Source organism: Canis lupus, chromosome 8 (assembly GCF_048164855.1).
Source record: "Canis lupus baileyi chromosome 8, mCanLup2.hap1, whole genome shotgun sequence".
Taxonomy (NCBI): Eukaryota; Metazoa; Chordata; class Mammalia; order Carnivora; family Canidae; genus Canis; species Canis lupus.
This window is the reverse complement of record NC_132845.1, coordinates 14862661-14877579: the sequence shown is the minus strand read 5'-3', so window position 1 is coordinate 14877579 and position 14919 is coordinate 14862661. Positions and strand designations below refer to the sequence as shown.

Sequence of the window (14919 nt, the reverse complement as noted above, 5' to 3'; positions counted from 1 at the left end):
GGGAAAAAAAGCAAACCAAGAAGCAAATCAATCTATAGTTGTTGAATGTAAACTTATGAAGGCTATCTGAAAGGAGAGCTAAAACAAACTCGGGATAAAGTAAAGGACTCAAAATCACACAACTTTTTAGGATAAAAATATTTGGCTCCACAGTCCATGCTCTTTCCATAACTCCATCCTCTTCTTAGCATTTCTTACATGACAGGAAGTTAAGAGTGGGGATTATGTATTTTTTCAGTCATTAATTTAGTGATTATCGAGTATCTACTCTAGGTGTTGGAGATACAGTGATAAAGTCTGTATCCTCAAAAAATTCACATTCTAGCTGGGGAAGATAAAATATAAACATGGAGACCTAGGTAATTCTAGTTGCCATGGATACAAATAGGGCATGTGTGAGTTAAAACATAACTTGGGAAAGAGTATAGGTAGCACCATCAGGGAAGTCCTCTCAGACCAGGTGGCAGTTGAGCTGAGATGTATCCAAAAGACACAGAAACCAGCTTAAAGGGGCTCCCACAGGCCAAATCCAGAATAATTTCAACATCAAAATAAATAATAATAGTTTAGGGCAGCCCGGGTGGCTCTGGTTTAGCACTGCCTTTAGCCCAGGGCCTGATCCTGGAGACCTGGGATCGAGTCCCACATCGGGCTCCCTGCATGGAGCCGGCTTCTCCCTCTGCCTGTGTCTCTGCCTCTCTCTCTTTCTCTCTGTCTCTCATGAATAAATAAATAAATACAATCTTTTAAAAAATAATAATAGTTTATAGATCATTGGATAAAATAAGAAACCATGAGTCCATGCTAATATACATGGACAAATAATGTGATGAAGAATGGGATATTGACCTAGTCTCAAATATCTCCCTACACAACACTTATTAATTACAAAGGACAAAAGTAACTTGATGGTAGAAAAGCCTGCCAGATACTACCTTAAACAAAAGATCAGGGGCACCTGGCTGTCTCAGCTGGTAGAGAGCATGTGACTCTTGATCTTGGGGTTGTGAGTTTGAGCCCCAAGTTGGGTGTAGAGACTACTTAAAATCCTTTAAGAAATGGTTAAAATCATCAGTACTAAAGCAAATGAAATCACATGCCTACTGATTGGATGCAATGAGAAGAACACACCACCACTTTCATAATATTCTTTTTTTTTTTTTAAGGATTTTATTTATTTATTCGACAGAGAGAGAGCACAAGCAGGTGGAGCGGCAGGGAGAGGGAAAAGCAGGCTTCCCCCTGAGCAGAGGGCTCGATATGGGCCTTGATGCCAGGATCATGACCTGAGCTGAAGCCAGACATTCAACCAACTGAGCCACCCAGTTTCATGATATTCTTAAAGATTTGTAACCTGCATTTCATCACCAAGACAAATTGAGGCATCTTCTACAAGATACCTGTTCTATAATCTTAATGTCAAGATCATGAATGTTAGACTGAAAGGCCATTTCAGGTTGAAGGAGATGAAGAGACATGGCCACTAAATACAATGCATGAATCTAAACAACTTTAAAGATTATTAAATGTTATGAAAATTAGCAAGCAAGAAAGAAGAAGAATAGTAGAGGTTGACTTGGTAATAAGTGTTTGGACTCAGACTATATTTTAAATTTGAAATAAGACTTAGTGACTTTTGACTTGAGCATCTGGATTAATAATGCTGTAATTTGGGGTGCCTGGCTGGCATAGTCTATAGAGCTTATGACTCTTGATCTCAGGGTCATGAGTTCAAGCCCCACGTTGGGTGCAGAGATTACTCACAAGTAATGGTAATACTGCTTCTCCCTCTGCCTATGTCTCTGCCTCTTTCTGTGTGTCTTTCATGAATAAATAAAATATTTTTTTAAAAAAAGAGCCACAAGATACACGTGGTTATCTTAATATCAGTTTTAATAACGTCATTTTAAATATTTTTATATATTAAACTAAAAGCTGTATTAGAGACTAATATATAAAATTTGCATACATTTTCAAAATATTATACTATATGCCCCCAAGATTTTATGCTCATGGGGCTCCAGGCCACACTGTATCAGTTTTACCTATGGAGGGGCTGGAGATTGAGGTCAGCCATATGGGCAATCAACTATGTCTACTATGTCTACGTGACTGAACTCCAATTAAAACACTGGACACCAAGGCTTGGGTGAATCTCCTGGTTAGCATGCATACTATCACATATCTTTGTTAATACCATCTACACGTTTATGGGGAAAGGACACTGGAAGCTCTGTGTGTGGAAATCTGGGCTCTACCCCTTGCACCTCTTTCCTTGCCTGATTTTAATCTGTATCCCTTTGCTGCAATAAACCACAAGCAAAAGTAAAATAGCTTCCAGTGAGTTTTGGGAGTCCTTTTAGCAAAAACTTGCAATTGGTGTCAGAAGTGAGGATGGTTTTGGGTACCCCCAAACTTTGCATTTTGGGACCATCATCTTCCTCTGTCAACACGGGTATCTGGATGGAAAATTTTGAGAAAACACCTAGAACTACACACTTCTAAGTTATCGTAACCCACATTATTTATGGATCATCTACTCAGCGAAAGGCACTGAGCTGGGTACCAGGAATATAAAACTGAACGAAACACAGTCCGGCTCCTCCACCTGGAAAAGAGGAGTGAACAAGACAGACCCTATCTCTGCCCCCTGGAGCCTGCCTCCCACAGGAACAGCAAATCATGAAGGAGTGTATCATCTGAAGGAGCGGTCCTCCTTCCCTGGGGTCTGTAAACGGTTCCAAACAGTTTTATCACTTTCATTTAAGTATCACTCCCTCTTAGATCACCGGGAGGAGTCCAAGATTTCTAGTTTCCTTGGTGACTAGGTTACATCATTTACTGAGACAGGGAACACATACAGAAACAAGTCATAAGGAAAGACAAGCTACTGATCTAGTAAGTGGGTGTCTGAGGCCCCCGCAGGATGTCCACACGGAAAGTTTACGAGCCAAGTGGAGGTCTGGTCCAGAGGATGGATGGAAAGATTGCGGTTGGAGACCCAGATTCGGGAGCCACAAACATAAGGGAGTTAAGGTCATGGAACGAGATGGGCTGACTCGCAACTTTGAATTGCCCTGTACAAAATGAGAAGTGTTGCTGAAAGATGGTATAATACGTTGGGAAACACCACATACACTGCAAAGCAAAACTGAAAAGAGGCTGACAACGAGAAGCCAAAGTTTGGAAGCCGCGCTGAGCTGCGAGATACAACCCAAGAGGAATTTCATCAAAGATATTTAGTTGTTCAGAGCCCACGTGGATGGGGTCAAGCCAGGAGGATTTAGTCTGTGACTTGATTAAGTCCACCACCCATAGAGGGCTTGCAGGATGACTGAGGGAAGCAAGCACACGGAGACTGATTTTCATTTTGACGAGGAGATGCAGTGGGATCAGAAAGAAATGCTGGCGTCCCCGGAGCAATGGTTAAGGTGGAGTGGCAGTGAAAAAAAAAAAAATTCTTATGTCTTGTGTGCCTTTATTTACTTCTTTAAAGATTTTATTCGTTCATGAGAGACACATGGAGAGAGAGGCAGAGACACAGAGGAGGGGCAGGCTCCGTGCAGGGAGCCCGACGTGGGACTCGATCCCGGGTCTCCAGGATCACGCCCTGGGCCGAAGGCAGGCGCTCCACCGCCGAGCCACCCGGGCGTCCCTCTCAGGTGCCTTTAAGGGACTCCTACTGACGGCTGAAAGTTCGATTGGGACCAGGGCTTCAGGACTTGCCTCTTCCCGGGGCTCCAGGAGGGCGCACAAGCAGCCCCGCTGCGAAGCGAGCGCTCCCGCCTCCAGCCCCGGGCTCCCGTCCGGCTGCAGGAGCGCGGCGCGGCCGTCAGGGGGCGCAGGCCCCGCGGCTCTACCGCAAGACGGGGCGGAGCCAAGCGCGGGGCGGGCCCTGGAGCAGCTTCCGGCTTCCGGCCGGGCCCGCGGTCGTCGCGCGCAGCCGTCATGGCGGCGGAGGAGAAGGACCCTCTGAGCTACTTCGCGGCTTACGGCAGCAGCAGCTCCGGCTCCTCGGGCGAGGAGGATAACAGCGAGCCGGAGGAAGCAAGCCGCAGGGCCCCAGGTCCTGCGAAGTCGGCGGGCGGCTGCGGGAGCGAGGCGGAGAAGCGGCTGCCGGGCCCCGACGAACTGTTCCGGAGCGTGACCCGCCCGGCCTTTCTCTACAATCCGCTCAACAAGCAGATAGACTGGGAGCGGCACGTCGTCAAGGCGCCCGAGGAGGTGAGGCTCCCGACCCGGTTTCCGGTCGTGGCCCCGGCCTCCGCCCCCTGCCTCCTCAGCCCGCTCCTGGGGACCGACCGTTCGTCCCCTCACACGCAGTCACCCCCTGCGGGACGCCGCCCCGCCCCCCTCCGGCCCCGGGGAGCCCGGGCCCCCTCCCCCCAGCCTGGTGGGTGTCAGCCCGGCCCGCAGCCCCCGCCCCCTGGTGAGGAGACCCAGACCTCCGCGCTCGGTGCCCCGACCCCGCGCTGCGAGGACTAACGGTGGTGACTCCCCCGCCCCCCCCGCTGCAGCTTCTCCCCGAGACCCCTTCCCTTTGACGCCGAAGTTGCCTGCGGTGCTGCCTCCAAGACAGTGTCTGCTGCAGCCTCCTGAAGGGGTCAGCCTTGGCGTAGTATCTCTGAGACTGGATTCTTCTTTGGTAACTAAAAGTTATTAGCTTTATTCGTATAGGGAACCCTTTGGCTTTTTCACTTAACAGTATTGTGGTTTTTGATGGAAAAGAAATGTGTCTTTAAGCCTTAAACGAAAATTAAAAAAAAAAAAAAAAAAGTCAGCCTGAACAATGAGCGGACGGCAGGGAGGTGCATGTGCCCCTACGGATGGATTGTTAGGAACCCCGGTTCGTCACGGTGCTTCTTAATGTGTTTGCTTAACAGCCTCCCAAGGAGTTCAAAATCTGGAAGTCAAACTATGTACCACCTCCAGAGACCTACACTACTGAGAAGAGACCTCCCCCGCCAGAGCTGGATATGGCAATAAAATGGTCCAACATCTATGAGGACAATGGCGATGATGCCCCACAGAACGCTAAGAAGGCGAGGCTTCTGCCCGAAGGGGAGGAGACCGTGGAATCAGGTAAGGCAAGTCAGACTCCCTAGAAAATACCTTTGGGTCCTCGTGGCGAGTTTAAAAACAAGGAGACACTCAACGCGTGAAATTTAAATTCAGCGATTGCACAAATTTAGTTTTGTCACGACTGTGTACGAGCTTTTGCTGTGTATGTTAGGATTCATGTATGATGATCGCTTTTGCTGTAGCTTTGAGAAAGATTTGTGTAAAGTCGGCTCTGAAGCGAATCTCTGAAAGCTCAACCAGTAGTAGTATCTACTGTGTTTTAGAGAAAAAAAAATAATAATAATTGTAAGTTCTTCAGGCTTTAGAGTGAAACCTCTGACAGTCTCAACCAGGAGTATATATGTGATTTATGGTGCCTTATTAAAACAGAGCCAGCTAACTTAGCGGTTTAGTGCCACCTTCAGCCTGGGGCCTGAACCTGGGGACCTGGGATTGAGTCCCAGGTCGGGCTCCCTGCATGGAGCCTGCTTCTCCCTCTGCCTGTGTCTCTCTGCCTTTCTCTGTCTCTGTCTCTCTGTCTCTCTCTCTCTCTCTCTGTGTGTCTCTCATTAATAAATAAAATCTTAAAAAAAAAAAAAAAAACCAACAGAGCCAGCTAATTCATGGATCCTTTCTTGTGATTGCAGCTTTGAAGAGCTAAAGGCTTCATTTTATATTAAAGTAGTTGTGGTTTAAAGCCAAAAATAGTGTGACAAATGAAGTTAATTGAGTCTTACGACATAGTAGTAATAGGAAGATAATGACTTAGTTGTTGACTTGTTTGTATCATAATTTCATCTCATATTTAGAGTATAGGTAACCACAGTAATCTCTGCTTACACGCTTTAAACCAGCTCCCCAATTCCATCCTTCAACACTGCAGCTAGTGATCACTTTCTAGAAGTCATGTCTGATTATGTAATTCACCTGTTTAAAATCCTTCACCAGCATAGAGTCCAAGCCCTCTGATAGGTCCTGCCTTTCTCTCCATTTTCAATTCGAACAGTGCTTTTTCTAGCACTTTAAGATCTTAAAATTGAAAACTGAATAGACCGTACTATCTTATGGTTCCCTGACATTTTTTTTAGTCCGGAAAGTTCTTCCTTCCCTCTTTGGCTGATAAACACATTCATCCTTCAAAATCCAATTCAAGGAAGAAAAAAATATTAGCATCCTCCTCAAATTATTTGCTCCTCTATACTCTGTATGTGCTAATGCTGTTGATTGCATTTATCATCCTTTGTGAGATTATTTGTTCCTAAGTCTATCTCCTTTATGAAAATGAGTTCCTTTACAGTTTGTAGTACATTTTAAATATTCAGTGAGTCATAGTTGAATTGGACTAAGTATTTGGACTACCATTTTTATGAAACATGCCAGCTAAACAAATTTCTTATGTTCTCATAAATCAAGGGCTACTTACTTAGTTCCTATTACAACCAGCAGAAGGTATTAAGAAAAAGAATGACTAACTGGTAGGAGCTCTTCAGTTTTGATTCTACTTGGCCTTTCCATTTCTTTCACTGATTTTCCGGCATGGATTAGAAGTCACCAATGAAGGCATATCTTTAGTAAATGGCATCCTTTTAGAGATGCCAAATGAAGTTGGCATTTAAGGTATTGGGACACCTGGGTGGCTCCGCCTTCTGCTCAGGGCGTGATCCCTGGGTCCGGGGATCAAGTCCTGCATCAGGCTCCCCGCAGGGAGTCTGGTTCTCCCCCTGCCTACGTCTTTCTTTGTTTCTCCTGAATAAGTAAATAAAAACTTTAAAAAATAAATAATAAAATACCTCATATTGCATAGCATTTTATGTAATTAATAAAAACCTTTTTGCATAAATAATGTTTATTTTATTTTTTTAAAAGATTTTATTTATTCATAGAGACAGAGAGAGACAGAGACACACAGGCAGAGGGAGAAGCAGGCTCCATGCAGGAAGCCCAATGTGGGACTCAATCCCGGGTCTCCAGGATCGCACCCCAGGCTGCAGGGGGTGCTAAACCGCTGCACCACCAGGGCTGCCCTGCATAAATAATGTTTAATCCTTACAACATGTGAAACCAGATAGGGAAATGTGGAAATGAGAGTTTAATGTGGCTTGTACATGGTCACAAAACTAGAAAATGCCAAGCTGTAAAATAGGAACTTTGACACAGTTTTTAAAATTTACTGTTCTTAACAACCTAGTACAGAAGTGTTACATGATTCTTTATTACTACTTTATAGACAAAGAAATAATCTCAGATTAAAGAACTGGCCTAAGGAAATTCACACATTTATAAAGATTCAAAATTAGGGATCCCTGGGTGGCTCAGCGATTTAGCCCCTGCCTTCAGCCCAGGGCGTGGTCCCGGCATCCCACCATCAAGTCCCACATCAGGCTCCCTGCAGGGAGCCTGCTTCTCCCTCTACCTGTGTTTCTGCCTCTCTCTCTCTCTCTCTCTCTCTCTCTCTCATGAATAGATAAATATTTTTAAAAATCAGAAAAACAACCCACATATATGCACACTATTACTGAACATTAAGATACTTGTTCATAAGAATGAAGAAGAACCAAAGATCTGAGGACTAGCAGAATAATTCTTTAAAACTTGAAAGTATTGGGGCACTGGGTGGCTCAGTGGTTGAGCATCTGCTTTTGGCTCAGGTCATGATCCTGGGGTCCCAGTGATGGAGTCCCATGTCGGGCTCCCTGCATGGAGCCTGTTTCTCTGCCCCCCCCCCCCATGAATGAATAAATAAAATTAAAAATAAAAAAAGGCAAAATTAGAGTTCAAATTCAGGCCTTTAAATGGAAATGATGCCTCTTTAAGCTGCGGTTTATTCTGTTGATGTTTTTGCAAGCTGTAGTGCTCCAGTAGTAGTAGCTGTTCTGTAGAAGTAAGATCACTAGAGTTGATATTTAAACTAGGGTAATATAGGCTGGTGTTCCATTGTTGTTGCTATATGGAAATGGTGAGGATTTTATACTAGGACAAAGAAGCGGAAAAAAATCTTTTTTCCAGCTTGCCTATTGTATCCAAATAGAACAAGTTCCAACTATGTGGCAAATAATTCTGTTATTCTCATAATTTCTGTTATTTTGATTATATGATGGTCCTCCACCAGAAAGTATACAGATGATATCAAATGACGAATGGACCCACTCTTCAGACAGTTTAAAACTGGATTATAAAGTTAAAAAAGATAATCCTGAAATCTTTAATTTGGACTCTAATGTTGGTTATTGAATATAACTATCTTCTTTTTTAGATACTTTACTGTTTTTGTTTTTTAAGATTTTATTTATTAGAGAGCATACTCTCAAGCAGGGGGAGAGGCAAAGGGAAAGGGAGTAGACTCTGCACTGAGCAAGGAATCTGATGCTGGAGTCCATCCCAGGACCCCAAGATCATGACCTTAGCCGAACGAAGACCGATGTTTAACCGACTGAGCCACCCAGGTGCCCTGATACTTTACTTTTTAGAAGTGATTTATGCTATTTCAGAATCCCATACCATGTTTACAAAGTCACTATAAAATCAGTCATTTTTTTATCTGTATTTTTTGACTTACAAAATATCTTATTTAAGAAATTCTATACTTGGGACACCTGGGTGGTTCAGTGGCTTAGCGTCTGCTTTTGGTTCAGGTCATGATCCTGGGGTCCTGGGATGGAGTCCCACATAAGGCTCCCCACAGAGAGCCTGCTTCTTCTTCTGCCTGTGTCTCTGCCTCTCTCTGTTTCTCATAAATAAATAAATAAAATCTTTAAAAAAACAAATTCCATACTCTTAAATTATCTAATTTTTAGGTTATGAAAATATTTTTATTATTCCTACACATTTTTTGCACTTTGGCCTTTTTTTGCCAGTTAACTGTTCCAGTTTTGTTTTGTTTTTTAAGAGCTGGGAAAGATTCAAAACTCATCCAGGCTTGCTACTTACCAGTGTTTCTTGTTTGGTAACTGTGAAATGCAAATCAGTAAGGCATAGATATTATTGACATGTACTTACCCACGAAATCCAAGTAAAGTAGCTAATCTTTTTCCTTTAAGAATTTAGAAAGTTCATATTAATAATGTAAATTTATTTACCTCAGGTGGCATGAATTCCATAATAGAAAAATTTTTTCCTTACTAATGCATTTGTAATATATGGCACAGAATAGAAACTCAATCTTGATAAATGAACATTTCAGGGTGGTTTTGTTTCCCTTTTCTTGCTATAGTTTTTAAGGCAATGCCTTTTTGTATCACTAGGTGGCATTAGTTCCTGTTCAAATTACTGATAGGAAATGATTTTTTCTAACCCTGGTAATTTGTATTTTTTGCTAATTCAGTAAATTTATTTAGATTTGCCAGAATAATAGCAGAAGTATCTCACAGTCATCTTTTTAATAATATGTCAACAGTGGATTTTACAGCATAGCTAGTAATTTCAATTTTTATACTATGATGATAATCTCAAAGCCAAGCAATGATGTTAATTAAACTCCAGTTAAAAAACAAACACCTTGGGGATGCCTGGGTGGCTCAGCGGTGCATGATTTTGGGGTCGGGAATCGAGTCCCACATTGGGCTCCTTGCAGGGAGCCCGCTTCTCCCTCTATGTCTCTGTCTCTCTCTCTCTCATGAATAAATAAATAAAATATTTTAAAAATAAACACCTTAATGTGCCTGAGTGGCTCAGTTGGTTAAGCAGCTGCTTTTGGCTCAGGTCATTATTCAGGAGTCCCAGGATGAGCCCTGCATACCATTCCCCACTCAGTCCAGAGTCTGCTTCTCCCTCTGACCCTTCCCCTTCTCATGCGCGCGCGCGCTCTCTCTCTCTCAAATAAGTAAATAAAATCTTCAAAAACAAAAAGAACAAAGGCCTTGGCTTATTTGAACTGTGTGCCGTATCAGTTGATTTGTATATTATGTTTATGTACACATGATAAACTACTGGTTAAAACTAAGAATCTGGGGCAGCCCTGGTGGCTCAGCGGTTTAGCGCCACCTGCAGCCCGGGTGTGATCCTGGAGACCCAGGATCGAGTCCCACTTCGGGCTCCCTGCATGGAGCCTGCTTCTCCTTCTGCCTGTGTCTCTGCCTCTCTCTCTGTGTCTCTATGAATAAATAAATAAATAAATAAATATTAAAAAAAAAACCTAAGAATCTGTAAATTCTTAGAGGATGTTTCATTGATTTGAATTTTATTTTATCTTGCTGCCTATGTAAATCCTTAAATGCTTTATAAAATATATGAATAACATCGCCATATTGTGCTTGAAGATGAATGAAGATGTGTGTATCATCTGCTGTTGATTCTAATAATTCTCCGCATCAACAAAGGAGATATTCTGAGTATGGTAGTGTTAGCAGAAGGGAATTGAAGGCTTAGATTGTAAATGTATTTGCTCCATAAGGAGTTTATGGTGTGATATAAGCAGCTTTCCCCCAATTTTTAATTTTTATTATTTTTATTAAGTAAGCTCTATTCCCAATGTAAGGCTTGAACTCAGAACCCCAAGATCAAGAGTCGCATGCTCCACTGACTGAGCCAGCCAGGCACTGCAGCTTCCCATTATTTTAATATGAAGGCCCCTTTCAACATCAGAATATTTTATAGATCACCACAGGATAGTTGTTGAACTTTGGCTATCTGTTGTTTGGTTGAGAAAATAAAGCCAAAAGTGCAGTGAATCCAATAATGTGCTTAAAATAAATTTGTATTTTAAAATTTATAACTTCTACATGTTACTCTGTCTTTATGGAATTCTTAACATAAAGCCACACAAATGTTCAGAAAGAATACAGCTTCGGTGAAACATCTACCTGTGAGTGCTTTTTAAATTTCAAAATATAAGGGGGGGGGGGTGCTAAAAATAGGAAAGGGAGTTGTTTTGCAGAGAGAGAAGGCAGATTAGAAGAGAAAGAACAGCTGATGGTCACTTAAATAATGTCATGGTTAGATTGATACTCTTCTTTGGTAAAAAGAATAGAAATGTGTTCTATTTTTACAACATGTAGATTATTTAAATATATACAAGGTGTATACTGTAGAATATTTGGGAATAGCTTTTTTTCAGAACAAGTCTGATTTTGTCATTTTAAATTCATTTTAAACATTTAAATATAGGACTAAAAGGTCACTTAACTTTTAGTTTTTATTAGGGAACTGAAAGAAATGAGGATAATGATTTTTGCCTAAAGTCAATGAAATTTTAATACTTTTTTCAAAATTACTGATTGAAACTTTTTCTTTCCTGTTTAAGATGATGAAAAAGATGAGCATACTTCTAAAAAGCGCAAAGTAGAACCAGGAGAACCAACAAAGAAGAAAAAGTAGAAAACAACAAATGACAAGAATTTCTGGACTGCAAAACTTGTTGAAACGGTTTTTTTGGGCAAATTAAGTTGACATTTTAAATTATTATGAAACAACATCTCCATGAAAGAACATGTTAATTAATAATAAGTATTGCTGTGGGAACTGTCCACTGTAGAATTCATTTTTTTATTTAAAACTTTATTTAAAACTCAAGTGGTGATTTGTGATTGTGAAATTGACAACACATGGAAGCATTCTGGCTATCACAGAATTGGTGACATGCTTTGAGTTTTGTCACATGTCGACATGCCAATGTTCTATGAACCTTTTATAAAGGAATATATTTTTAAAGTAAATATATTGTAATGTACTGTGAACTTGTAGGGTGCTTTTCAACAGTGTTTGTACAGTGTAAATAGATCATGGAAATAAAATTACTTATTCAATATTACTATTATTGCATAGCATTAACATTTGATTATTTGTCTGTGACAGGTACCCTCTTTGCCATGTGATGTTTTAATAGTAGGTTTGACCATCTAGGGAGTGCCTCCTTTGTTCAGGTGCTTTGTGTGGATACTTTTCTCTGATCCTCAAACAACCAGATAAAGCAGGTATTAGTGGCTTCATTTTTTAATAAAGAGAGATTAACTTATCCAAGATTCCACAACAAGTGAGCAATGATTTTTGGGATTTAATTCAGGACACTTGAACTCCAAAATCATCACCCTAACCCACCTACCCAGCAAGAAGAATTTCATTGCCTTCTTGGGACTACAGTTGTCATGTCTTCAGGTGCTCTTTCTGGTTAGGGAGATCTCCTTCCCTGATTGTATTCCTGCACTTTATTGAGTAAGCCTTATGTGATGGTTATTCATTAATTTCCCTGGTTAATAGTTTTCTGAAGATAAAGATTCTCTATAAAGAATTGCCAGATGTAGCAAATAAAAATACAGGAGACACCCAGTTAAATTTGAATTTTAGATAAACAACAATGTTTTGAATGGGCAATATTTGGGACATACTTACACTAAAAATTTGTTTATCTGAGACTCCAATTTAACCAAGCATCTTGTGTTTTATCTGACAACACTACTTCTATTGTTTTTTCTATATGTCTCCTATTTGAATGCTTCGCATAGAGTGATAATCAAAATCAGCAAGGGATAGGAAATTGATAATCTTACTTCTACAGTCCTGGATCAGTGCAGTTACTTATAGCATTTTGAACTATGAAAAGGAGAGGCTATGTGTTGTATCAATCCTTCCATGAATCTTCATGCCTTTATTTTATTTATTTATTTTTTTTTTAAGATTTTTTTTTTGAGAGACACGGAGAGAGGGAGAGAGACAGAGACAGGCAGAGGGAGAAGCAGGCTCCATGTGGGACTTGATCGCAGGACTCCAGGATCACACTCTGGGCTGAAAGCAGGCTCTAAACTGCTGAGCCACCCAGGCATCCCTCTTCATGCCTTTAAGAGACCAGAGTTATTACAGGACCCTGCACATTTAGTGTATAAGAAAAATTAAAGACATTGGTCTTTTAAGTTTTTTAAAAAATCTCCTCAATCCAGTTGTTTTTCTTCAATACTGGAAAAACCGTATTTGAAAAACTACAAATTTTTTTAAATTGGGAACATGGATCAAGTAGATTAAAATTTGTAGAAGTCATTAAAAGTGATGGTGCTAGCCATGGTGTTTTGTGAAATGAGGAAGGAATGTAACAGTATGATAGCTTCCAGTACATCTCAAACTTACAAAAACTATTTATCTTCTAGCTTTATAGTTGTATGATTCCCAGAATGGAAGCAATTGGTAGGGCAAGAAACTTCTTGTTTAAAGCCTTTGTATATGAATAATTTGGAGGGCTATGGTATCATATTAGGGAGTGGCATCAAGTGATTAGTCATGACTCCAGTGTGACACCAAACTAAACAAATGGAATTATAATTGTGAGTCTGTGATTCCCAAGTCTAGAGAAATCTATTATCTGGATACATGTATTAGTGGAGCAGATATCTCAAGAAATTACAGGATTTAAAAATTAGCATGAAGGCAGACCTCACACCAAAGCCAAACAAAACCCAGCAAGCTACTTACTGTCTGGATATCTAGCCTCTTTTTACCACCCATTGGTTCAACTTCCAACTTGTGACGGAACAAAACCTTACTAGATCAGTCCCTACTGATGCTTTCAGCCCCCCTTCTAGAATGTAACACAATGGAGTAGGTGGGGAGGAATAAATACCACTTTTTTGGAAGGGGATTTGGTATTTCAGGGCAGGTAGTGGCTACACTTGTGAGCTCATTAAGCACCTGCTGGGAGATGTACACCTATGTGAATAGTGTGATTTAGGATGGGGGAGATACACTTTAGGAAGAAGGAAGCTAAATACTTTGGAGTGATCTGATTTTGCCATTTGTATCTCATTGGGTTTCTTTTCAAAATATGGCCAAAAAGCAGAAGGGGAAAGAGGACTCTATTGTTTCTTTTTTAGAGAATCCAGTAACTTGATAAAGTTGATTGTTTCCTCATCTTTAAGGAAATTAAGCCATACCAGGCATAAATGACTTTCTTTTGTGCAAGGATAAAGTTTGAGAAGAACTAAGCATTTGTGGGCCATATTTTAAATTCAAAGTGTTAATAGCATTATGGAGTTTTGTGGAAAACGTTGTAGCTGGAATCAACATTACTGAGAAAATCGACACTGATTTTTAGCCATTAAAATACTAATATTTGCAAACTTACAACTTTCTTGTCTAAATCCTTAATGCTGTGTAGTGCTTTTGAATTCACAAAGTTCAATCACAGTATTTTAGTTTCCAAAAACCTAATGAGGTAGGCTTTATCATTACCAAATTAGAGAAATGAGAAACCGGTCCAGCCAAAGGCAATATACCCACAAATACAAGAGTTAGCTTCAGAGCTCAGGTTAGAATCTGTAATCTCATTCTATATAAAATTTATGGAGTACTTCTGGTACAAAGCACTGTGTTAGGAACAAAGGACCCATTTTTATTTTAGCAAAATCACATTGGTAGCCATAAGGGGAAAGGACATGTAGGGACTGAGACCAGTTGCAGTAGTTCGGTAGAGCAGTATCTGCGTGAGCGAAGGCATTGGCGAAGAGGTGGGTATGAGAAACTGATAGTCCTTGTTAGTTGGATATAGTGGCTGAGAGTGAGGTTTCCTTTTATTGCAAACTATATATTTATATATATATATAATTAAAATGTCAATGGGCTATAATCCAGGTTTGGACATGACCTGCACATAAAACATGTTGCCATACCATTTAGACACAAAGCCCTATTAGAGATATTTAAAAGTATCTCCAGCTATCTGAATGAAAAGTCAAAATTTTGACTAATTGAAACCACAGCTGGACTTAGGTGTCACTGGTGGTATTTTGGGTTTTAGCCTTTTGTGTCCATACTGAACTGCTTCCCTACTTAGTACAGAAGTTCCAGACATTCTTACCAAAAAAGTGTTAAATTCCCAGCAAGAGGTTTGGACTTTTCATTATATTCTAAAGCTTTCTCTCTTCTCATTACATAGTTTTC

At 40.7% G+C, this 14919-nt stretch overlaps 1 protein-coding gene across 1 annotated transcript; it reads left to right on the top strand.

The window, feature by feature from the left end:
* Positions 1 to 3896: 3896 nt before the first annotated feature.
* On the top strand, positions 3897 to 11806 carry C8H1orf52 (chromosome 8 C1orf52 homolog). The gene is made up of 3 exons (XM_072834325.1): positions 3897 to 4224; positions 4884 to 5082; positions 11300 to 11806. The coding sequence occupies exons 1-3, from the start codon at positions 3949 to 3951 to the stop codon at positions 11371 to 11373; spliced, it is 549 nt and encodes a 182-aa protein (XP_072690426.1). The 5' UTR covers positions 3897 to 3948; the 3' UTR covers positions 11374 to 11806.
* Positions 11807 to 14919: the final 3113 nt, after the last annotated feature.